A 24,848-nucleotide genomic window follows, 5' to 3' on the forward strand; every position below is an offset into this window, starting at 1 on the left:
ATTAATGGCGAACATTAAGACATTGCTCTCTCATTTCAGTGACCATAGACGCTGTTAGCCTTTACATAAGATGACCATGAAGTTCTTCAGGCCTTGAAAGATAATCTTGCCATATTGCCGAATATGGAGGAAATCCATCATCTTTTTAGAGAGATGTTCCTCAGTAGATATCCAGTTAACACATTCCTTTCCCTTTTTTCATCATGTGGTGTCCTATGTGTGTGTGTTGTCAAAGGAGAAAGTTCAGTTACTGTATGCATGCTGGCTAATGTAATGCAGAATGTTTTTATTTGTTTGGGCAACAGAATTCAAATAATGGCTAACCAGAGTCCATATATTTCTCAACACTGCCTTTCAAATTAAACAAGTCCCTGGGATAGCTTCCCCTCAAGTTCTAAGGAACAATGTACCAGTTGCAAAGGGGAAATGTACCAAATATATGTGTGTGTTCTAATAGAGTCAGTTTTGTTACTAAGAAGTAAGTTGAAAAAACAGCCTTGGTTATGGTATTGTCTATGAATTTTCATACATGAACAGAGCTTTGTATCATGTAGCTTGCAGCAGTGGAACACTTGATTCTGGCAATTAGAGTTAGGCATATTGAGCTCTATGCTACCTTCATATGCATATTATGGGAAAGCAGTTGTTGTCTCACTTGCCCTCATTCCTTCTCCATCCACCATACTGCAGTTGGTGCAGGTTATGTTTATATAATCCATTTCCCCTAAAGGCTATTTGTGAGTAGCATGTCAGTGCAGTGACTGCAAACTGGCATGAGCATTAACTGCAAATTTGCTGTTGAAGAAAATGTCAAGGACAATAGTTTGGCAATAGTTAAAGGCAAAGTCTTTTGAGATCACCAGAATATCTATAGATGCTTCCTACTTGTTACTACAGCGGAATAAAGCTGAACAGACATAACACATTGAGGAAATGTATTTGTAACTATCCTCTTTCTGGTCAGGCTTCAGAAAAATAAGGTCTAGCTCCCATGTTATTGCTCCCCACGTGGAAGCTGGTAGAGCCCCAGTTTGAAAGCTGTTCAGCACATGGATTCCCTGCTGGAATAGGGGATCTCCACACAAATGCTGCCTCTATTACAGAGGCTTCTTCATATGAACCAAGGTAATCCACAAAGTGCTCTAAAACATTAGAGCTTTGCAAAGTGATGCTAATCCTGTAAAAGTGTTTCTATCACTTCCATGTGGTAACTGTATGCTTGAACTGGTTGTCAGACACATGTCAAAGGCAGAGATAAGCCAAAAGTGTTTGCTCTGTGGTGAGCTTATTATCCCTATAATTCCAGTAGCTTATTTTTGAGAAGGCAATGCCCACAAATGAACTTTTATCAAAAAAGCGCCATACTTTTCCAGAAGCACCAAATCATATTTAACTTTGAGGGTATAATCCCAGCAGACTTGCTTGTAAATTTCATTCAAGTCACGAGGTCTTGTTTTCAATTGATATTTTCTGGGGTTCTCGGTGGGGTTGAAAAGTAGCTGCAACTCAAACAAGTTTGCTAACAAAGACAAGATGTTATAGGCATGCAAGAGTGCCCATCTCTTAGTATTGCTTCATGGGGCCCCCATCCCTGCTACTGCATTCCTGGATCAACTGTCTCTCTTTCTGAAGTTCGTTTAAAATCAGAACATCCAGACACCTGATCCCAGTCCAGCTAACCAGTTATAACCAGGAAACCATGTATATTGATTGGGTAAACCCTCAAATGACCAAGTTCCAGTTTACACGATATGATTTGCAGAACTGGAGTGCTTCCTCAAGTTGCTTTTGTCCCTTATGTGTGCAAATGAACTTTCTGATAGTTTCTATTAGCATAGAGTAATGACAAGTATTCAGACAATGGCTGACATTCTGCACACTGTTCCTGCTGCCTTGTAATGGAACATGCATACAATTGTGCAAGAGCACTCGTGTGCAAAATACAAGAATTGTGCAAATACAGCTGTGCAATGGACAACCATTATTTCCAGGGGCTGTGTTTGTGAAATCCATTTTGTGCAAGAGTACTCTTGTGCAACAGTGCACACTTACCATTATAAGGCAGGTGAAATGTTGCATAGAATGTCAGCCAATATATTTGCTCTTGCTTTTAGATGTGAGAGCCACTTTGTAGACCTGTGCTGTTGTCTTTAAATTAAAATGGCTGGGATCCAAAGAGCTACAGTGTGCTCAAGAGCTTGGGCATATCAAATGGGATGTTGGGCTTCTTTGTCTTTTAACAGCAGATCCCTTAGTTTCAAAGTAGCTTGCCCTGTGGCATGGAGGATCCTGCTGTTGAGAAACATAAGTTCAAAGCCCCCTTGAGAACGCTTGCTGAGCTAACTTTAATGCTGTTTGGAGCCCAGTCAACTTATAAATTGGCTCTCAAAAGCTAATGAGGATAATGCTATGCCATTCAAAACATACTGAAAGTCCTAAACATTTATAGCTTTGCATTTCCTGACTGTCCATATAGTTTACCTCACTTATTGTTTCAAGGGAAGTGTAAATGGTCAGAATTTTGCCCAAATATTTTTAGTTTTGCAACACACAATTTCAGAGATTAAAGTGTTGTGGTTCTTTCTAAATCAGTTGCTGCAGCACATCTGATCTATTTCCAATGCAACTATTGAAAAAATGTAGTTGGAAGAATTTGTGACCCTCCCACATCATTCATCAAAGCTTAAAAAAAGATGTTTGTAGCTAATACAATGCAGCCAGGTAAGAGAAATTTTGTAACTGTGAAATGTCCCTGACAAACTTGAAATATAAAAAGGAGCATAGGGGAATCCCTTTTGGCAGAATAGAAAAGGTGTGGCTAGCGACGATCCGTTGCCTCTATAGTTACTAAGCAATACAGTCATCCCTTGCCAACCGCGAGGGTTCCTTTGCGGGAAAACCTCACGGTTGGCGAATTCGCTGTAAATGAGCCATTGAAATCAATGGCAAATGGGGTTAGGGCAGGGGTGCACAACTCAAATGTCCCAGTGGGCCAGAAACAACCATGATGATGTATGCGGAGGCCAAAGTCAATTTTCAGCGCATTGATTATTGCAGTAAAATTAATTATGAAGATTAATTTTAAAGTAATTACTAGTTAGTTGTGGGTCTTTCGCTCCCCCCCCATAATTTTAACCAAGGATAGTGGCCAGAAAATAAGCCCTGTCCTTGTTCAGTCAGTAGGCACCTGACTGTTCTAGCCCCACACAAATGCCAAATTTGGGGGCTCCCACTGTTGCTGGCTACCTGGGCCATCAAAAGTGTCTCTGCGGGCCAGATCCGGCCCCCAGGCCTTATGTTGTGCAGGGCTGGGTTAGGGGAATCATGGTTGCAAAAAGACCAAACAAATACAGTAAAAAATAGAAAATAAATGCCCCCAAATCACCAGGAGTCAGGAGTGGACTCCCCAAAATGACCCCCAACCCCTGGAAGTGACCCCTGACCCCCCCCAAATTGTGACCATCCCAATTTGGGGGAGAGAAAAAAAACACCTCACCAAACCACAGAGACTCAGGTTGCTGTTGGTGTGACCTGCCACAATTTCCCAGTCGCAGATACTCAAATCTGCAATTGGGAAACCTGCAGTTGGCGAGGGATGATGGTATTTCATTTGAATATCAATAAGGTGAGCAATAGTTTTCATTGTGCCTTTTTGCATTGTGTTTAGGACTCTGTGACAATTGCTTATAGATCAAGAAGTAACATAATTGTAGTATGAGAAAACAGAAGTGTGAAATGTCTATACTTTGTTTATTCACTTTATAGGAAAACAAGAATATTGGTTCACTGGCATTATGAAATTTAAAATTTCTGTATAGCTTACTGAGGAAAAAATGTAATACACTCCCAGTTCTTTTGTCTTGATCTATTTTCTTTGTGTGATTTGCTTTTTGTCAATATTCTCTATATACAGCAGATACAGAAAGTGAAAATCAAATTGAGCTTGCTCTTAATTGAAATTTATATTGTCTTTGATGATGATTGCTGGGAATATTTTCTTCTGCTCTAAACAAAGAAAAAAGCCATGCGGACATAACTAGCAAGAAAATATCAAATTCTACAACCTATAGTGCTAGTCTTCTGTCTAGTTCAGAACAGTTGGGGTTTGATTCCACACAGAGAGTTTTCCACTATGAAGTCAGCCTCGTCATCACAGCATTCTCTAGTGCTGCTATATGCTGAAATGTTAAGATCCATGTAAATGAGGTTTTTGAAGCACTGCAGGGCAATTGAGGAGAGTGTATTGTAGAATCCAGAGGAAAGAGTTGTGGTATGCAAGGACAAGACAGTGGAGAGAGATATTATTTACAGAGAGGCAAGTGCAGTTGGCCTTCAGTGCTCTTGATGCTGGCTGTTTGTTAGCCCCACCTCTACTCCAGGACTGGAATAAAAGTAACTAAAGCAGGATTCAAAAGCTGGCCTGGATCAATGAACGCATTAACCAAAAACACCACATGTATCAGCAAGTGCACCAATAAGCTTAATGGGATGGTTCTATTGCCTGTGTTTTGATGAAAAAGAGACCCATATGTGAGAGCCTCAGACTGAGGCTCAAGCTTCTATGCTGGATGTTCCGATCTCCATAGAATATGCTGAGCAGATGCAAGTCCAAGTGTCTCATTACTAGTGGTGAGTCCGAACCGGTCCAGTGGCCATTCTAAGGAATGGCCGAACTGCCGGACCGGTTCGGCTCTTGGTGGTTCGGATCCGGGTGGGGGGTATGACTTTAAGGGCGGGAGGGCTTGTTTACCCCTCCCGCCTCTTCGGCCCCCTCCAGCGCCCGTATTTAACTTAAAAGCGGGGCGCTGGAAACCAGCCGCCCCCACCCCCGCTACCGCCGCCCCCCCCGAGCAGATTAACGATTAAGGGTGCCCCTGCCGTCGCCCGCCCGCCAGCCAGCCAGCCAGCCCTCCCTCCCAGCTGCCCGCCCGCCCGAGTGTTTCCTTACCCAATGCTTGAAGTAAACGAGAGGAGCTACCGAACGGAGCTCCTCTCGTTAGCAAGGCCTCCAGAAGACTGAAGGCGCTTTGCGTGCGTGCGCATGCGCGCGCCACAAAGGACGCCGGAGGCCCGGTCTACCCACCGGGAAAAGGCCGGGTAGACCGGGCCTCCGATCACTGGAGGCCCGGTCTACCCGGCCTTTTCCCGGCGGGTAGACCGGGCCTCCGGCGTCCTTTGCGGCGCGTGCATGTGTGCGCGCGCAAAGCGCCTTCAGTCTTCTGGAGGCCTTGCTAACGAGAGGAGCTCCGTTCGGTAGCTCCTCTCGTTTACTTCAAGCATTGGGTAAGGAAACACTCGGGCGGGCGGGCAGCTGGGAGGGAGGGCTGGCTGGCTGGCGGGCAGGCGGGTGACGGCAGGGGCACCCTTAATCGTTAATCTGCTCGGGGGGGGCGGCGGTAGCGGCGGCGGCTGGTTTCCAGCGCCCCGCTTTTAAGTTAAATACGGGCGCTGGAGGGGGCCAAAGAGGCGGGAGGGGTAAGCAAGCCCTTCTGCCCTAAAAGAAAGGGCCCCCCGTCGGTGCCGGTCCGGACTGGGCCGGACCGTGCACATCCCTACTCATTACCCAAGCAGTGGGTTTTTGGTTTGCCCCCCATCTCTCTCTCTCTCAAAATTCACATTTTGAAGGATAAGGAATCCAAAGGCAGTTGACACTTATAGGACATTTGGGAACATAATGGGATTTGGGCAGGCAATTAGATATTTTCTGTAAAGTAAATTCCATTGTTTTGTGCAGTTGCCTCTGCAGCCAGTACCTGACAGTTTGGATAAGCTGAATAAGTTGATCATGCTGAAGGGTACAGTATCTGACTGAATCAGAATGCATAAATCATTGTTCACATTTTTTGTGGGAATTAATATGTATAGAGTTTGCAATTATCAATGGGGATTTATGTACTTGTTGGACAATGCTGATTGACAAAACTAATAAAAAGGTTTCTGTAGAATGAACTGCTGAGTGGCCTGATAATTGTGTATACTTTCCTAATGAGCATTTAGACACTTGTTTCTTCCTGCTTTTTTGCTCAAGTGAAAAATAAAAACTGAAGACAAAAATTAATGATGAATTAGATACCTTCTGTTGCTCCCTGGGTAAATATGGAGATACAAGCCTAACCAATTCTGGATCACATTGTATTATGCTGCAACAATAAGCTTATAGTGGTTTTTTAAAAAGTATATCAGTAAAATCCCAGCAAATACATTATGAACAAACATGTTATATATAATTTAATATGCAAATCCAAATGAAAGCACTTTTTTAAACAAGTACATGCTTTAGTACAGAAGAGATGAAATCATATTCCACATGGCCTTTTAATTTGAGATTGCACTGTAATAGAATACTTCATAAAAAGGAAACAGCTTTAAATATCTGACACATGTTCTTGAACTGGTTCCCTTCTGCCCCATCTGAGGAAAGAACCTCCTATATTTTGCCATGTGCAGGCAGATTTTGCATTTCATTTTCTTCTCCATGCCAGAAACAAATTGGCAACTTCCAAAGCTCAATAGTCACTAAAACTATAGGGATGTTTTGCCCCTTTAATTCACGTGAGGGTGAACAGATGTCATGATGCAAAAGAACAGCTGCCTGGACTGGCATTACTCATCAATTGATGTTTTCAATGCAGTTCAAAGGTTTCAGTTTGTTAGATGCTTTCCAGCAAGCTAGTCTGAAGTAACGTTAAGCATTCCTTTGAAAGAGATTTTATTTGCAACTCCATTGGCAACATCAGTTTAATGAGGTTTTCTCTTGCACGTTTTGATTTGCAGCTGCCTTGAATCACCCATTGAATAGCTGTCATAAGTCGCTCACAGCTAGCCTTTGGTTCAGCTGGCTGCTCTCCTTGCTGCTAATGCATTAGGTACCACAGGAACCACTTCTTACGTGAGTTCCTGCTGCACCCCATTGCTCCATTTTTCACCTGAGAAAGAATTAGTAGAGTGATTGGAATACAAATAATCTTTGGCTCCCATTGCTTTTAAAACAAGGTTATGGATAGAAGAGAAGAATAGTAATCATACTAACAGGCCAAGCTAGGTGCTACAGGGCAGTCACATGCAAAGAGCTTCTGCTCGGGATTTTATTTTAATGAAACACAACAACAGGAAGTTGCCAGTTTGAGACGAGGAACTGTGTAGATGTGGGTGGCAGAGCGGTGTGACCATCGGTTAGTTGCCCAAGGCTGTGTGCCTATATTGCTGGGAGGGGAGGGGGGACACTATAGTAGAGCAACAATATTGATTCATCATGGAGGGCACAAACATTTTTGCCCTGGGCCCCACTAGAAGTGGCCTAGAAGCTGCAATGTAGTCTATTTTTCTGACTCTCTTTTAAAACACAAAATTGTTCCCCCAGCTGTTTTTCTACCGTAAGGAAGAATTATACACTTGTACAGAGCTAAGCCCCTTTCCCCCCACGCAAGCTCTCAGCTTCCCATTGTTGCTGTTCTACAATCATGTTGGGAGACTGCTACGCACATCTGCCATGCAATATCTAATCTGGCCTGGGGAAAGGGATACACGGACATCCAAATATTTAATTTTTGAAGATGGGGTCAAGTTAGCATTAGATTTTTACATTTTAAAGTCTGGTATTTGGAACAGGTCATTTGGCAATCTACATTCTACAGTCTCCTGCCTTATTTCAGGAAAAAACTCTGGTTTTCCTCAAGCTATAATTCAAAAGATGGGTATGCCTCTGGCAGGTACTTGGCCTAATATGAAATGCAGCCAGATTGGGAGGCTTAATAGGGGCATTCCCCTCCCTCTAATAAGCTAGAGCCTTTAAAGTCTTTCATATCTGTGGTCCACCAACAGAGGCTGGGACATCCTCTCATGTGCGAATGGAGAGGGTATCGATAACCATCTTTGTACCCAAATATATACATCTATGCACACGTGCAGTGTTCCATTGAAAACCTCTATGCCTCTGTGGGCCACTTCAGTGCAACCACAAAAGTCTAGAAGGGGATTGATTTTTTAAAAGTACAATTTACAGAAATGAGTTTTCCAATTATGGCAAAACCTCTCTTAATGTTATAGTTAAATGTCTGACTTTGTAAGAGGAAAAGAATGTTTTAAAATGCTTGTATATATTTAAACACGATATATCCAGTTTGGAAACACAGCACGTTACTTACTGCAGTAAACTATGTTCAATGTAAGAGATGAAGAACTTTAGCCATTGTTGTCTATGGCAAACTGTTAATTGCTTCTGCACAGTGTGAACAATATGTCCAAAGGGAGTGTGGCATGTATAGGTAGACTACTTTGGAATTACAAATTGAGCACTCCATAAACTGTAAAACAAAACTTAGGCTAATTTTAAAGCAACTGAATTACACAGGAATATGTCAACCCTTTGCTAACAGTTCATGCACTGCCATTTAATCCCAATCCTGTCGTCATCCAGTATTGACTAGCCTTTAAGTGCCACATGGGGTGTTGCATGAAGCACTGGTTTTGTTTGCACATATTGTATAACTATCAGAGCAAGGTCTTACATTTTAAAATACTGCTGTTGATCCTGCTAGCAGTTATCCAGTAATATGCATCTTCTCATCTCACTTGTGTTCTTAAAGGCGGGTTGTTGGTACTATCTGTAAAAAGTTGAGACAGTGAGCTATAACAGACATACAACACAAAATCTCTGCTGAAGAATCAGTACATTTAACCTGTTTCTATTATGCAGGGAAAGCTCTACCTACAGATGGACAATACGGTGTCTTATATACTGTGCAAGGGGACGTGGGCAGATTGAAGACCACCCATGCCCCGTGCAAACAGCTGTGATGGGGCTGTACCACAGGACAGGAGTGCTCAGCAGTTAAGGGCATGCGCGGAGTGCTGCAATGCGCAATGCAGCACCCATTGGAAATGGGCTCTGTGCATGTATAGCTTCATGAACAGAGACTTATCGCTGAGCACTGTCCTGCAGCACAGCCTGTTTGTTTACACGTGTACAAGAGTGTGGGCAGTGCTCAAGCTGCCCGTATGCTACACAGCGGCACAGCATATAAGCCAGTGTCTTTAAGCCCTCATGCTTGTGCCTTTGAATCTCACGAGGCATGTGCTCTTAGGCTCCTAGTTTGCTGTAATATGAATTCAGCAGCATGACTAGCTCGGAGGTATCCAACTGATCTTCTGGCAGTATGCTGAGTTTGACAGATGGGGCATATTTGTCTGATTCATTCATTCATTCAGTTTATATACCACCCTTCCTAAAGTGGCTCATGGCAGTTTACATGAAAATAAAAAAAACATGTAATAAAACTATTAACGTCAGAAAACATTTAAACCAGATTAAAATTAGAACTAGATAACATTAAAAGCCTGTCTAAAAATGATTGTAATCCTGACATAAAATGGTCTCCCGCCAAAACTGATAAAGAAGGGACCAGAGAGTACACCCACCCAGTATCTTTCCTGGATGCTCTGACATCCTTCTGTCACATTCCTTTGTCATCTGAATCACTATTTGGGTCTCATGTAGAGCAGCAGGGTAGACAAGCTACTCCCTTCATGCAATAAAGGAACATGCAAGGATGGCATCAGGCCACTGGGAAAGATGTCAGGATGGGCATGCTCTTGGTGGATCCCCCTTCTTAATCATGTGGGCAGGAGGTGGAAGTATCATCCAAACTAGCACTATGTGATCTGGTTTGGGACAAGCAAAATAAGATGTTACATGAATCATCCTCAGCCACACCCACTGTGCTGCCCGTGCCCACTCCCCACCTCAAATGGGATGGTAACTGATTGGGGTTGAGGACTTGGTCACTCAGTTTTGGCCTAATATCTAATAATATTGGCCATCATGATGCATAGCAGTAGACTGGTGTAAGAAAGGCAGTGGATCCTCAGGGAGCTTTGAGTGTCCCTGCGGTGAGGGCATATTGCACAGCTTAGTGGGCATGGAGGTGGAGTGGGGAGAGATGTTCTCTCCGCTCTCTCCCAAAGCATTTCCCACTTGCACGAAGCCCTCAGGAACATATTCCTGCAAGTGGAAAGGGCTTTGAGAGAGAGAGAGAGAGAGAGAGAGAGAGAGAGAGAGAGTGTGTGTGTAGGGGGGAGAAGTGAAAATCCCTCCCACTCCTCCTCTGTGACTGATTGGCTGCACACAACGTGCCCACCACAGGGAGACCAGAAGCTCCCTGTGGACTCATTCCTCTCCTTACATCAATCTACTGCTGTGCATCATGTTGGCCACAGAACTTAAAAAGGGAACTTGGAACCTTCCTTTTTGGCTGGGATAGTTTTGACTACACTTAGACTGGAGAGGCAGATTTTGTTCCATGTATGAGATATCGACACGTGGAAATATCGGGCTAGCACAAGCGCACCTTAAGTGATGTTGAGGTCCCTGATGATGTATAGGTAGCCTCTGATGAACAAGATGGTGTATAGGTAGAGGATGTCATCAAATGATTTTAGAAATACAGCTTTATTTGGCTAAATACATACTAGAGAGACATATCTGTATGGCTACACATAAGTAGAACAAGCATACCAGGAATAATTTTGTTACCTCTGAAGTACAACCGTGTACAAGTAGGATAGCCCAGTTTCTAAAAATACACAAATGCCAGCATTTGCTGCTTGTACACTGTCTTGTTTTGCACACTTGGGGGAACAAAATGATATTTGATAATGTTTTGTGTGTGCCTCAAGTAGCACACTTGGATTCCAGTAAATTGCATCACGTAGCATAGTGAGCCGTGCCCACAAGAGGGATGTGGGTTTTCTGGTTGTGTGGCAGTTACTCTCCATCCCTGCCCTAGCAAGGCCATGGGAGGCTATGTGCCAACGATGCTCTGTGTCATCACTGCTGTGCCCAACTCCCCCACGCAGCCAGTGAGCCTGCATTCCTCTTGGGTGCGGCGATCGCTGTGCTGGATGTAAGCCAGAATTCTTAAGCAAGAAGAACCACAGTAATTTGGCTCTCCTGAATTGACTGCATTGTATTTGAAAGTTCCCATTTACCTTTAGCCTCCTGGCTAGGATAAATTTTCTGAGATGGCTTAAATTCATCGGGTGGAGGAAATTCTTCCACGGAATGGAAAGTAAATTTAGATTCAAAGTCATCTAGAAAATTAAATTTAAAAACTCTTTTGTGTTAAAACAGACAAATCATCAAGGGCTTAAACTCCAATTGTAGGGATTTGCGACATTGAGCCAGCCCGGTTTGGGTATTCCAGGTTTGAACTAGACCACCTCCCCCCGCCCCTTCAAAGAGCTGGCTCGCAGGCCAACTCAGAAGGTATACTTGTAAAGGGAAATCTGATTAAGATGTCCCTTTACATGTACAGAGGATTCCCTATGCAAAGGGAGGGGGGAAGGCTTTAAAAAACCTTCAAATGAAGCCCTGGGGGCGGTGGAGGTGGTTGCTGCAGTACCAATGAAGACATTGGAGGTGGGGATGGGGGTCCTCCAACCCCAACACCACCTGGCCTCCAAAGTGACAGTCTGGCTCAGCTGTGGCCAGGTTCAGGTTTATGCACATGTGCAGAGGCCCGAACCAGGCCACAGCCAGCCCAAATTATCATTTAGGAGGCTGGGTGGGGGCAGTTGGTGTAGCCTCTGCTGCTGCAGCCTCCGGGATTTCATTTGAAGGTTAAGGAAAGCCTTTCGTCCGACCTGCCCCCCGCCTATTAGGATAGGGAATCCCCTGTACTTGTAAAGGATTCCCCTTTACAAGTATACCCCCGAGTTGGTTGTAAGTATTCCCACTTAATTTTACACAATAGCCTTAATTTCACATGCTAGCAAAATAATGCTCAGAATCATCCAATGCAGATTAGAGCCCTGTGTGGAAAGGGGAATGCCGGATGTTCAAGCTGGTTTCAGAAAAGGCCGAGGAACAATAGACATCATTGCTGATGCATGCTGGATAATTGAGAAAACCAAAGGATACCAGAAAGAAGTCACTATGTACTTTATTGACTACAGAAAAGCCTTTGATTGCATCAACCATGTCAAGTTGTGGCATATCCTTAGGAAAATGGGCGTCCCAGAACATCTCATTGTTCTCATGAGAAACCTATACATAGGACAGGAAACCACAGTCCAGATGAAACATGGTGAAGCAGACTGGTTCCAGATCGGCAAAGGAGTAAGACAAGGCTGTATACTTTCTCCTTCTTTATTCAATTTATATGCTGAACATATATTGAGAAGGTGGATTGGAAGAAGGTGAGCATGGTTTAAAGTTGGACGAAGAAACATCAATAACCAGTCACTTCTCTCTCAGCCTAACCTATTTCACAGGGTTGTTGTGAGGAGAAACTCAAGTATGTAGTACACCGCTCTGGGCTCCTTGGAGGAAGAGTGGGATATAAATGTAAAAAATAAAAATAAAAAATAACCTGCGCTATGCTGATGACACCACTCTGACAGCTGAGAATGCAGAAGATCTGCAAGCTCTAGTAATGAAAGTCAAGGAGCACAGTGAAAAAAAAAACGGGACTACAATTAAATATCAAGAAGACTAAACTAATGACAATGGGTACAGCAACCAGCCTCAGAACTGACAATGAAGACATTGAAGTGGTGGATAGCTTCTGCCTTTTAGGATCGACCATCAGCAGAAAAGGATCCAGCAGTCAAGAAATACGCCGCAGACTAGCACTTGGTAGGGTTGCAATGAAGGCCTTGGAAAGGATATTTAGATGTCGTGACGTCTCTACACCTACAAAGATTAGAATCGTTCAGACAATGGTTTTTCCCATGACACTATGCAGAAGCTGAAGAAGCAGGATAGAAAAAGCATTGACGCTTTTGAACTTTGGTGCTGGAGAAGACTTTTGAGGATACCATGGACAGCCAGGAAAACAAACCAATGGATCATAGAACAAATCAATCCAGAATTTTCACTCAAGGCACAAATGACCAGGCTCAAACTATCATACTTTGGACACATTATGCGAAGACCAGCTCCCTTGAGAAGTCTATAATGCTGGGGAAAGTTGAAAGAAAGAGAAGAAGAGGACAAGCAGCAGCAAGGTGGATGGACTCGATTACGACAGCAATAAATGCACCATTGAGAGACCTTAAAGATCATCCTGGAGAGAATCGATCTATGTGGTCGCTAAGAGGAGACAGCGACTTGACGGCATTTAATCAATCAATTCCCCCTTAACAAGTATACCCCCAGTTCCAGACTTGAACTGGCCCCAGCTTGATCTAGCCCAAGCCACCCAGGGTGGCTAGAATCTAGTCTGGATTCAAGCCGAACTGAGATAACCAGTTCGGGGCACATTCCTATCCAATGGTAGACATCTTTTAGGAACTGTAGAAAAATTATACTTGAAGGCCAATCCTCTGCCCCACAGGTTTGGTTCTTTACTATTAAGCCCCAGTCTGACAATGTACTGTGAACTAGTAACATTTACTCCATTCTCATAAGCCTCAAAAAAGAGCACATTCCTAAGTAACCATACATCTTTCTGCTCGTCTCCTCAAAATTACATTAGCAATGAAGCTCATAGTAACATAGGAAGCTGCCTTATACCAAGTCAGACCATTGGTCTATCTAGCTCAGTACTGTCTACACAGACTGGCAGCAGCTTCTCCAAGGTTGCAGGCAGTAGTGTATCTCAGTCCTATCTTGGAGATGCAAGAGAAAGAACATGGAACCTTCTGCATGCAAGCATGCAGGTGATCTTCCCAGAGCAGCCCCATCCCCTAAGGGGAATATCTTACAGTGCTCACACATGTAGTCTTCCATTCAAATGCAAACCAGGGCAAACCTTGCATAGCAAAGGGGACAATACATGTTTGTTACCACAAGACCAGCTCAGTATGTATACTGTAAAAAAAAAAAAAAAGTGTTGATACATATTTGCTTTTTTACTCCTTTTAAGCCATTGATCAGTTTCGACTGCCAACCGTCTTAGATCATCTTTGAAAAAGTCTGGAGGAATGACTAAACCCACTACTTTGTTTTAATAGTTCATGCTTGCCATTTATATATCTTTTGCTCAAAGTAAAGAGTGTAAATTTAGTGGTGTTACCAATTATGTGCACAGCTCCATTCCTAAGTACTGGGCAGAGGTCATTGGTAGTCAGCCAGGGAGATACTTGGGCATACTGGCATTTGCTTGAGAGCTCAGTTGTTGGAGATCTTGCAGGAGGTGGAGGTGGTGGATTCAACTTTGCTGAGAGACAATGAGGGAGAGAGAAAGGTGGATGGAGGAAGAATAGGCAAATACATACGTACTCACATACATACGTACTCAAATAACTCAAATTTTTATTGTAAACCGCCTAGAGATGTGAGTTTTGGGAGTTATAGAAATTTGCTAAATAAACAAACAAACAAATAAATAAAATAAATAAATAAATGGGTAGATAAATAAATCCCTAACAACCCCCTCCCACCACCACCACTCACACACAAACCCTTTCTCCATTTAGAAATTAGCTCATTGTGGAGAAAAGTTCTAATTTAACCCTCTATCTGATGTGCTTGCTTTTCATAAGTAAGCAGGGTTTGTTTGTTTTTATATTTGAGGGGAACAGTCACAAATGCAGCCTCAACACATTCAAAGAGGAACAATCCCCAAACACCAGTATCAGATTGTTCTGAATATGCAGATGGATTCTGAAAGGGGCTGGATGGATCTATCAGTGTATATCATTTGAACTGTTGTTTTTAAAATATATATAATTGTTTTATATTGCCTATTCTTGCCTATTCGCCAGACTGCAACCAGAGCAACATTTGAACTTTGACTTTTATTTCCCACCCCTCAATTTTTCCATAAGCATATATACCCATTTATTTTGCAGTCATGTTCAGAACTGTCTTTTTCAGTGTTGCCTCCACCTGACTTCTAGATTTTACCTCTAAAAGCAAGAAGTATATAAAGTATATAAATCTTTAACTGCACTCAAATTTGGCATGCTTTGAAAAAATAGTGGCTTGCTTGATGCACATACCTTTGCCCACGGAAGTAGAGCTGTGGGCCAACCAAGATATACTCTCATATAAATAAGTTCCTAAAGGCTGCACGACCCTCTGGAACACATTAATACACGTGGCTTTTGGAGGAAAGGGGGAGGTGCAAAAATGCTCCCGGCTCCTGCTCTGCACCCAGCCAGCTGCATAAAGAAGGCTTCATCACAGGGATGCTGAAGGCTTCTTTTAGACCTACAGCCCTCCTTTTGTCCTTGGAGGGCTGCACATCATGAAGCCAGTCAAGCCACACCCCACAGAGAAAGAGCAGTTCCTTTGTAACTCAAGAAGGGAGACTCTGTATATGGTAAACTCAGTACACAAAGCTGAAAAAACATGCTGCATGGTGAAGTCAACGAACAATGCATTATAAAACAAACTATTAAAGAAACCATTTAAGGGATTTAAAGGGAGTGTACCAGTGCAGAAAGAGCCAAATAAAGTCATTCTTACCACCGCCTCTACCTTGTCTTTTCTTCTGTGTTACAATAACTTGCTGTGTGGTAGGAGGGGAAGGGAGGAGAGGTAGGGATTGAATGTTAGGCTTCTGGATTTGGGACAGCACGAATGGGGACTTGGGGGGAAGTGGTGGTGCTGCTGCATCACTGCTGCTGTTGCTCATGGCATTGCTGTCCGTTGGCAAAGGTGGCAGTGGCAAAGATGTTCTGTGTGAGGAAAAGGTGGACATCGAAGGCCCTAGAGGAGGGGGTGGTGGTGGTGGCGGCGGCGGCACGGGAGGGGAATTCATTCTTAGATCAAGCTGGGAGGAAGATGGGCTGGTGCACTCGCTTATTCTGCCTGGAAGCCCACAAGATGGCGTTAGAGGTACAGGAGGTGGCAGCCCATGTGCAGGGGATGCTTGAGGTTTAGGAACTTTGCCACTTGGAGAAGGAAGGGGGGGAGGAGGAGGGGGAGGAGGAGGGGGGAAGTTTGGGGAGGTAAGCTTTTCAGGATTTTCGACAGGAGGAGGAGGAAGCAGTGGAGGAGGGGGAAAAATAAGAGATGGTTTGCTGGAGGAAGAAGGTGGGAGAGGAGGAGGTGGTGGTGGAGGTGTAGGAGGTGGAGCAGGGATGCTGGGAGAAACTGGCACTGCTCGCAGGGCCCCAGAAGCTTCCAACTGATCTGCTGGCTTCGGGCAATCAGGTGCATTCTGAAGGTTGGCACTGGCTTTCCCGTTACTGCTCAGTGAGGGTGGAGATTTTGAAGTAGGAGATGTTCTTACTCCATGTTGTTGCCCAGTCCTACCAGCTGAGAAAACCAACAAAAAGCTCTAGGACATGCCAAATGTATGCTTTCAACCTAAAAGGGCACAGATTTACTTGGTTGGCAAATACACCAATGAGAACACAGATATTCCTTGCTTGGCCTTTTCATCAATTGTTTCTCCTGTCATAAATTCCCATTGTGTACCAGCTACTCCAATTCTACAGATTTGATTGTAAGACACTGGCACATCCAGAGACTCAGTCATTGCTCAGGAGGAAGAGCCGAGACAGCTGGAAACTTCATTATGGAAACTTCATTATCCTTCATTATGACAGCAAGAAATTCTCAAGTCCTGCTCAGCTCCTGTTGAGTAGGACTTGAGAATTTCTTGCTGTCATTTTTTGCTGTCATAAAAAAAAGCCATTTTTGTGACTGGAACAGCTGCTTCACCCCTTGTCATGTTCAGGTATGACTGCTAGTATAAGGAGGTAGGTACCTTCCATCCAGCACATTGGCTCATTAGTCTGTTCCAGTCACAAAAAAATGGCTTTTTGAGTACTAGGAAGATGCATTATAACCATCAAAAACGGGGAGAACACATAGTCTATTCTTTGACAGAGAATATTATTATAGTAGTATTAGAATAGTATTATGCTGATGTTGTTGCTTCATAAGGCAAAAAAGGTTGTTGCTAGAAAAACTGTTGTCAAGGGCAGGGTTCACATACCAGTGCAACATTGTTGAGCTGCCTGTCTAAGTGACAGGTGTCCTTGTTGCTTCCATGGGTGGAGAAGGCAGGGAGGCTGCAGGCCTACTAAGGAGTTGGGAATAATTAAGGTAGCCACGGGAGTGCAAGGACATACTTCTAGTAGGCATGGAGCCTCCACGCCCTCGCAAGCCATATTAGCGGCATTTAAAGTGCCATAGGAGCGCTTTAAAATTGCCCCTGCTAACTGAGCGTCCCCTGCACACTGAACAAAGAGGCACCTTTTAAAAGTGGCAATTCCTTTTATTGAGCAGGGGAGAGCAACTGGCCCTGTCCATCCCCAGCATCCCTCCAGTGGCTGTTGCTGGTGTCTACCTTATGCCTCTTTTTCAGATTGTGAGCCCCGGTATATAAATATTCATGGTATTCAGAAGCAAGAAGCATACCTGTTGCTTAGACAGGCAGCCTGCTGGGCAGGATGTGAGCCACCAACTAGAGTTAGGAATATATACCGTGCAGTGTTCCATGGGCCTTTTGCACACCACAAACACGGCTGTGGCTTCCAACTGCAAGTTGTGCTAGAGCACATTCACGGAAAGGCTGAAACTTAGCAAGAGAGTTGTGCAATTGCAAGGCCATCCTTTCCAGGGGCCGTGTGTGTGACTGTGAAACTCCCTCGCGCAATTTTGCATTTGCACAAGTTCATTCTAGCTCAACTTGCATTTGGGAGATGCAGCAGCACCCATGGTGTGCCAAACACCCACGGAACACTGCACAGTACATGAGTCACAAAAACACATATGCAGACAAATTAGTATTTTCCAACTTGCACAAGAGAAAACATGTTGCTTTGTTAATCTAGGCCTAAGTATAAGATGTGATGTCTTAAAATAGAAGACTATCTTTACCTGTGAAGTCTCTTTGGCCTACTGGCCTCAGAACAGGAAAACCATCTGCAAAGAGGTTCCCTAATGCTTGAGGGATGTCACTTCTTCCCATTGCTAAACTTCCTCCATCTCTACTGGCCCTTTTCCTGGAGGCTGGGATAAAAATGAAAATTATCACCATTAATAACAACAATAATATCAACATCTTAAGAGATACTGGGGACTCTTTTTAAAAAACTTTAAATTTGCTTCTAACGAATTGGAAACAGAACTGCAGCTGCAATAGCAAGAAGAGGATTTTTTCAACATCCTAAAGAATTGCACCCTCTAGTGCACGAACATGGATAGGGAAATTAATTCAAAAAGTCCTTCTAAATGGCAGGTTGAAAAACAAAAATAATGAGGATTTTACTGCTAACTAAAATTAGTGCTAGGAGAGTAGTATCATTTGATATACCAAATGTAACTTCCATCAGTTTTGTAAGCCATGATCTTCCCCTTTTGAAACATATATTTTCAGTCACCAAAAATGGCTTTTTGAGTACTAGGAAGATGCAATATTATCAAAAAGGCGGAAACACATTTTTATTTTAATATCTTAAGTGAAGTCATGTAGTTCCTGCACAACATAATGAACTGAGTATGTACTGCCCTATAAAAAGATCACCCAGAATGGCCCTACGTGAACGGAAATCCCATTTGCAGCTCTAAATGGTGGAGCCAAATTATCACAGAAACCTGCCATCAAGAAGGGTTTTTATTAAAAAAAACCCCCAGCCTTGTACCCTAGGTGGTTCTTGTTAAAACATTCAGAATCCCAGTAGACTATTCCCTGCCATTGCCTGTAACAAATACACTGAAATAATCTCTACCAGGACCGGGCAGCAAATTTGGTATCATGAATGATACCTGCATGAACAGGCAGAAGGTCAATAGCCAAGGCAGTTTTGCTTTAAAAAAAGGTTATTTTAAAAGGCAATTAGAGAATTTATCTTATAGGTAGGTTTAAAAAATATTCTATAAAAAGAACAGGCTTTTTAGTTTTTCATTTCTCTGTAGGTAACTTTTTGTGTGGCTAAAAAAAGGGTAACAAAAGAAAGACACAAGATTGGTCAGATTAATGCCTTTTGGTTTCTACACTGTCCGGCAAAGATGGCATATCAGGCAGCATCCCAAGACTCACATTGTCCCAAGTGTACTTTTGGTTAGAGCCAAGTGTTTCAAAATGTAGTCAACCATAAGTTACCTGGGCAGTAGGCAGCTCTAGGCAAACCATGCATGTCACCTACACATTAAAGAGATTCTGGCTAGGGAGAGAGAAAATTAAACTTGCCAGGAAACTTAAGTCCTGCCTTTTAAAAGAGAAAATAGCCATTTCTGTCAAGGGGTGCCTACTTCCATGGCAACAACAACTAGTGAACAGCGGAAAAGTTCTCAGAGACTTGGATAAAGCCAATCAGAAAAAAGTAAAGCATGAATGATGTCATAGCTACAGAACATCTGCCCAGCTATAGGACTCACATTCAAATAGGGGGTGCTATTTGAGGAGCAGACAGAATTCACAGCACCTTTGATATCAAAACTGATTAGGGAAAAGGTGCGACAGGCCTTCATGGTAAATGGCACACAGAAAGAAAACTTATAACTGTGGACTGACTGAGGTGTGTTTGCACCAGAGTAAAAACCCCTTTCACCTGAGTTAAAAATCCACTTGGAGGGGCTTGTAAAAGAAAAGAACAAAAAGAAAAACAGGTTTATTTCCAGTACTACAGACTGCTTCTGTATGAGGCTTTCTCAGCTTTTCTATACAGTTAAGAATAAATAGTAGGTTACAATAATACTTCAAAAAGCACCTTGAATGATGTTGGGGTGGCACATTATAAAAATCATGGTTACCCAGTTGTAAAGAACAGATATGTAGGGAAATTACAAAAGTATACTTAAAAGCTTCCAGAGTCTTTTGCAACTGCCCTGGCTGAATGGGTGGAGGCTAGTATTTTTTTAGTTTCTTAGTGACAGGCAAGCAATAATAGACCACTATCAGGGATATACAAAGCGCACACAAAAGAAACCGGAAGTCTTAACACAAAGTCTGATCAAGCTTTTCCCTAGAATAACTTCCTGAAGCCAAAGCCCAGGCTTCCTTTTCTTGAACTCATCAATTTCTGGTTGAGAACTCATGCTTCCTGACTTCCCAGGACCTGCAGCGACATTTTCCTGAAGCCAGACCTCATAGCCACATGTCCTCCTCTGCACCCCCAGCCAGCTTCTTCCAACAAAGAACTCCTTCTTTACTCCTTCTTCCTCCCAACAGCTCTCTGGGTCCCACCCACCTGGTGTGCTGACTGGCTGAGCTCTGGAGTTCACCAACCTGTCAGTCAGGATAGGGTTCACTTCTGGTTACCTATTTAGGGGAGGGGTGCCCGATCACTACATATGTGTATACATAGCAGCAGGCAGGTTGCTTACAATAAAGAATTAAGAGATTTAGGGGGGGCCTCTCTAAAAAAAATAAAATCTGGCTGACATGATGCACAGTGTTCTGGCACCGGAATGCTCCATCCTGGGGCTGCTGTGGACTCATAGGGCACCCTTCCCAACACTGTTCAGGATGAGCTGTTGCACAGCAGTTATTGTCACTGCAGCAAATGGGAATAACAGTAGTAACACTGCTTGCACAGCCACTCATTCTGAGCAGCACTGGGGCTGCCTTATAAGTCAGCAGCAGCCCCGGGGCAGAGCATTCTGGTACTGGTATGCTACACATCATGTTTGTTTTGGGCCATTGTGGGTTGCTTTTGTCACAAATAAAACTTAAAAGAGAGGTTTGCTTAAAAGAGAAACTGCTAGCTGCAGATTATTGTTTTTGCAACACACATAGTGCTTCCCTGAGTTTTGTAATAAAGCAAAAGAGAGAAGTCCAAGTTGTCCCCAAGCAGCATCCTGTCTAAACATGGTTGTATGCCCATTGCTCAGACATGGGACAAGGCAGCTTTGAATGTTCTTATAAAGTGAACAGCACAGCATGCTGTGACATACTTGACCATTTCCAAACACCGAAGACTTACTTTCGAACTGAGGTGCACTCCGGTCATTGGTCTGTGTTACTTTCCTCAGACGAGTCCCTCTCTGGATCTCATGTAACAAGGCACTCCGACTTTTTGATTCCTCCCTTTTTAGCTTGGGTGGCTCTGTGTTTGCCTGTCAAAAGAGAATGGGCAGTGAGGCTCACAGTTCAGCAGAGGCTGAAAAAGAAACCAAAGGAGAAGGTGGACGTCTGCAAAAGGCCTATTATCGTCACCTGTGACCATGTATGTACTGTGCATGTGAATTGACAAAGGAGCGACAACAGAGCCCAGAAATGGGTCTGAATGTGTAGAAGGTGAGGTAATACTGCCTCTGAAGTTAGGCAGAGTCTTCTGAGTGGGAGACCATCTGGAAGCCCCAAGTGTGAGTGTGCATGCCAGGTTTCTTGAGGAAGGTTGTAAGGATAAACATTACAAACACATATCCTGGGGTCACATGCAATGGTGGCAAGGAAGTACGAAAGAGCTGCTGTTTCCGACAGGTGCACGCTCCCACTACTGCCACGACTCCCACAACGTCTGAATCCCAAAATGACAGGTGGGGAATGTCAGTACCCACCTCAGCCTGACCATGTCAAGCCACTTCAGACATCTGGTTCCAAATGTCCAGTTGAGGTGGGTTACTGACATTCTCCACCTGACATTTGGGATTCAGACATCATGGAAGTGGTTGCAATAATGGGAATGTGCACTAGTGAGAACCAGCAGTTCTTCTATACTTATGGCCGCTGTTATGTGTAAAGCGGGCCATAATGTGGTTGCAGTGACAATCTTAATTCAAAACTAGCATGGAGTCTTGATATAAGAAGTTACATACAGTAATCCCTCGACCTACGAACTACTCAACTTATGTTGTTTTCGAGTTACGAGCGACAAAAAGACCGGAAGTAGTTGCTTACCGGAAGTAGTTGCTTACTCGACCTACGAATGTTTAGATGCGGCTTCCTCGAACTACGAGTGCTTTAAGACTTCCGTGGTGCGCTCCTCGACTTACGAAAATTTCGACCTCCGAACGTGCGTTCGGAATGGATTATTTACGTAAGTCGAGGGACCACTGTATTTTGAAAAGAGATCACAAGTCGATTTCCACAATAGGAGCTTTTAAGGGGTTAAATGGACTACCAACGCCATTTTTCTTTTTGTTTACAGTTTCAGTTCTAGCAGCCAAGTCCCTCCCTTCTGTTTATCATACATGCACTGCTTTATGAAATGGCAATTTACCAATCCATTTATTCCTCACTTCTGTTCCAACAGACAATTTCTCAACACAGTGACCACAGGCTGTGAATCTGGTATGATGATCATACCACTAGACTCCGCTCACTGTGTATATCAATCAGTTCTTACCCTTGAAATGAATAATCGCCATCACAACTGGATCAGAGCAATTAAGTGCAATTAAAATAAAAGAGATTTACTTCCATGGATGTGCTTAGGAGAAGCTTGTTCACATTGGAGAATGTAGGGCTGCTTTTGACCAGGATATGCCATCCTACATTTCTTTCACCCAAGCTTGTAGATACAAAGGAAAGTCATTAAGGAAAAGAGCAGCAACAAGGGGTCACAAAGCCAGATCACATGCTTTGCATGCAGAAGGTTCCGGTTTCAATCTCTCCCATCTACAGCTTGATCTGAGAAACAGCCCTGCTGAAACCCTGGAGAGCTGTTGCAATTGTCTGTGTCGACAATAATGAGCTATATCAGGGATTCTCAACGTTGGGTTCCCAGATGTTATTGGACTTCAACTCCCATAATCCCCAACCAAAGGCCATGGGGCTGAGGATTATGGGAGTTGAAATCCAATAACATCTGGGGACCCAGCGTTGAGAATCCCTGAGCTAGATGGACCAGTGGTCTGATTCTGTACAAGGCAACTTCATGTGTTCCTATTAAATGAACTGTATAGCATAGAATGCTATACCCTACAACACTTAGTCATCTGACAGGAAGGTTGCCTCCAGCTAAAGCTGTCCTGGGTGATCTCATTATGCAGAATGCTGTAACAGCACCTGAAATAACTCCTAGACCTAGATTCATGAACAGCTGATTTAAACATGCCTTTCCCCTTATTTATCTCCATGGCCGGTCTGAATTATATCATTTCTGACATTGTCACCTAGTTTACCTATAAATAGATGGGTGTTTTTAATGTAGAACTAGCTGATTTGTACATTCATTCACAGCTGATGCAGGGAGAACCATAAGGAAAAATAATTAACTTAGTGGTATTGCTCTGTTAAGGTACAATCCAGCCAAAGTTACTCTTAATGACCCAACTAGATGGGGCATGGAAAATCTATGAAAAGGCCCTCTCACTTAAAAACACAAACAAACTGATACCGGTAGTTGCTATCGATATTTTCTTTAAGTCAATGTACAGATTAATGTGCAGATCATCATAGCTCTAAAAATATATATATTTCATGTATGAAGAGTGGATACAGAACAGGACCTTGGTGCACTGAACACCCCAGAGCTGCTATTTTAATTCATGGAATCAATAATTAGGGGTCTGGCAATTCAGACACTAAAAATGGCATGGGGGGTGGGAGGATTAACTCCCCACTTGCCTGGCACTACAGTCTTGGTCCAACCTCCCCCAACTCCCATTGCTGCTACTTTTTTGGCAGATGGGATTTTTTTCGGATTGTGGGAAATCCTGCTCGCAGAGATCTAACCCATTACATTTGGGTTGACCCTAAACTTCATTTATTTCAACTGAAGTGTAAACATGTGCTTAAACTCACACGTTCCAAACACACACCTTTCATCTCTTCTTTTATTTGCTCTTTTTTTTATCCCTTTCAATGAGTAGGGCTGCAGGAATCCTGGTGAGAAGTGGTAGTTTAGAGACTTTTTTGTTTTGGAAAGATTAAAGCATTTTAAAATGTTAATTTGGTAGGCTCATTTCCTTCATTTTTAAACCAAGGAAGAGCAGGACTCCAAATCTCAGACAGGCCTCAATTTGAGTGAGGCTTCATCCGAATTAACTGTCAGTGCCAGAAAAGAACTTCACTGTGATGATAAATCAAGAAAGAGAGCCCCTTTAAGTATATGCAACTTGCCTTTCTCTCATGGCCAATTAAGCACAACCTGGACTTGCAACAGGGGTTATGCATCACTGGGCAGTGGCCAAGGGCCCATGGCCCTCAGAAGGACTCCGCTGATGCTTGAAGCCACCTCTGCGTCCATAGCCTTCATTGGTGGTGGCCGCAGAGGGACTCCTTCGGGGTTCACCCACACAGGAGGACCGTGAGAGGAGGCCCATGGAGGGCAGTTTGCCCCCGGAAATGTGGAAGCAGTTCTGTCCACAGCCAGCCTTAGTTAATGGAAATAATAGTAGCCTACCTCACAGGCATTTTCTGTAATAGCGAACACAACAAAGATTGTATTTCTTTACAAAAAAATAAAATTAAAGCATTGGCTCAGTGGTCTCAAACATAGGTCGCCAGATGTTGGGACTACAACTCCCATCATCCTCTGCCACAATGGCCTTTGGCCATGGCAGCAAGGATGATGGAAGCAGTACTCCAAAAACACTTGGGGACTCAAGTTTGAGAACCCCTGCATTACATAAGGAATTTAAAAAAGAAAAAGTTCTACCACAACTATTTCACTTGCTTTCATTTGAAGCCACTGGTGAAAAATCTGATTGAGACATTCTAGGTCATAGCGTGATAAAACTGTTCTTAGACTGTACCATTTCCAGCTGCAGGTGAGACGCTGGGGAATAAGTGGCTGTTTAGAGAACCTCTAAACTAAAACATTTGTATTCGCACGAAAATAGATGGTCAACTGGTTATTTTCCCTAAATCTTTATTATGTTAGCTCCTCTAGATGGCACACTTGGGTGACATTAATGTCAGTAACGTTCCTGGAAGATGATGTAAACTCTCATTAATAGCTTTGCTGCTGATAGTCTATGTTGCAAAAAGGCATTGATTAGAGTACTTCAAACTATATAAGCCAATCCTCACAAAGTTTGAGAAATTTAACTCAAGACA

At 43.3% G+C, this 24,848-nt stretch overlaps 2 protein-coding genes across 5 annotated transcripts in view; one reads left to right on the top strand and one right to left on the bottom strand.

Moving 5' to 3' along the window:
• SCRN1 (secernin 1) overlaps positions 1-4,735 on the top strand; it is a 45,853-nt gene extending 41,118 nt beyond the window's left edge. The window contains exon 9 of the mRNA XM_053263319.1: positions 40-4,735. The gene's annotated coding sequence lies outside the window, so the exon portion shown is untranslated. The remainder of the gene's footprint in view (positions 1-39) is intronic.
• A 1,480-nt stretch (positions 4,736-6,215) lies between these two features.
• Positions 6,216-24,848, bottom strand: part of WIPF3 (WAS/WASL interacting protein family member 3) — a 58,005-nt gene continuing 39,372 nt past the window's right edge. For 2 of the 4 annotated variants that reach the window (XM_053263970.1, XM_053263973.1), the window contains 6 exons: positions 20,827-20,959; positions 17,780-17,911; positions 15,413-16,207; positions 14,016-14,159; positions 10,987-11,088; positions 6,216-8,603 (listed from right to left, as the gene is read on the bottom strand). In XM_053263970.1, coding sequence (XP_053119945.1) covers positions 8,563-8,603; positions 10,987-11,088; positions 14,016-14,159; positions 15,413-16,207; positions 17,780-17,911; positions 20,827-20,959 — 1,347 coding nt within the window. In that variant the 3' untranslated portion in view covers positions 6,216-8,562. The remainder of the gene's footprint in view (positions 8,604-10,986; positions 11,089-14,015; positions 14,160-15,412; positions 16,208-17,779; positions 17,912-20,826; positions 20,960-24,848) is intronic. The other 2 variants (XR_008310228.1, XM_053263972.1) reach the window with 2 other exon arrangements.

The sequence above is a fragment of the Hemicordylus capensis genome, chromosome 6 (assembly GCF_027244095.1).
Source record: "Hemicordylus capensis ecotype Gifberg chromosome 6, rHemCap1.1.pri, whole genome shotgun sequence".
Taxonomy (NCBI): domain Eukaryota; kingdom Metazoa; phylum Chordata; class Lepidosauria; order Squamata; family Cordylidae; genus Hemicordylus; species Hemicordylus capensis.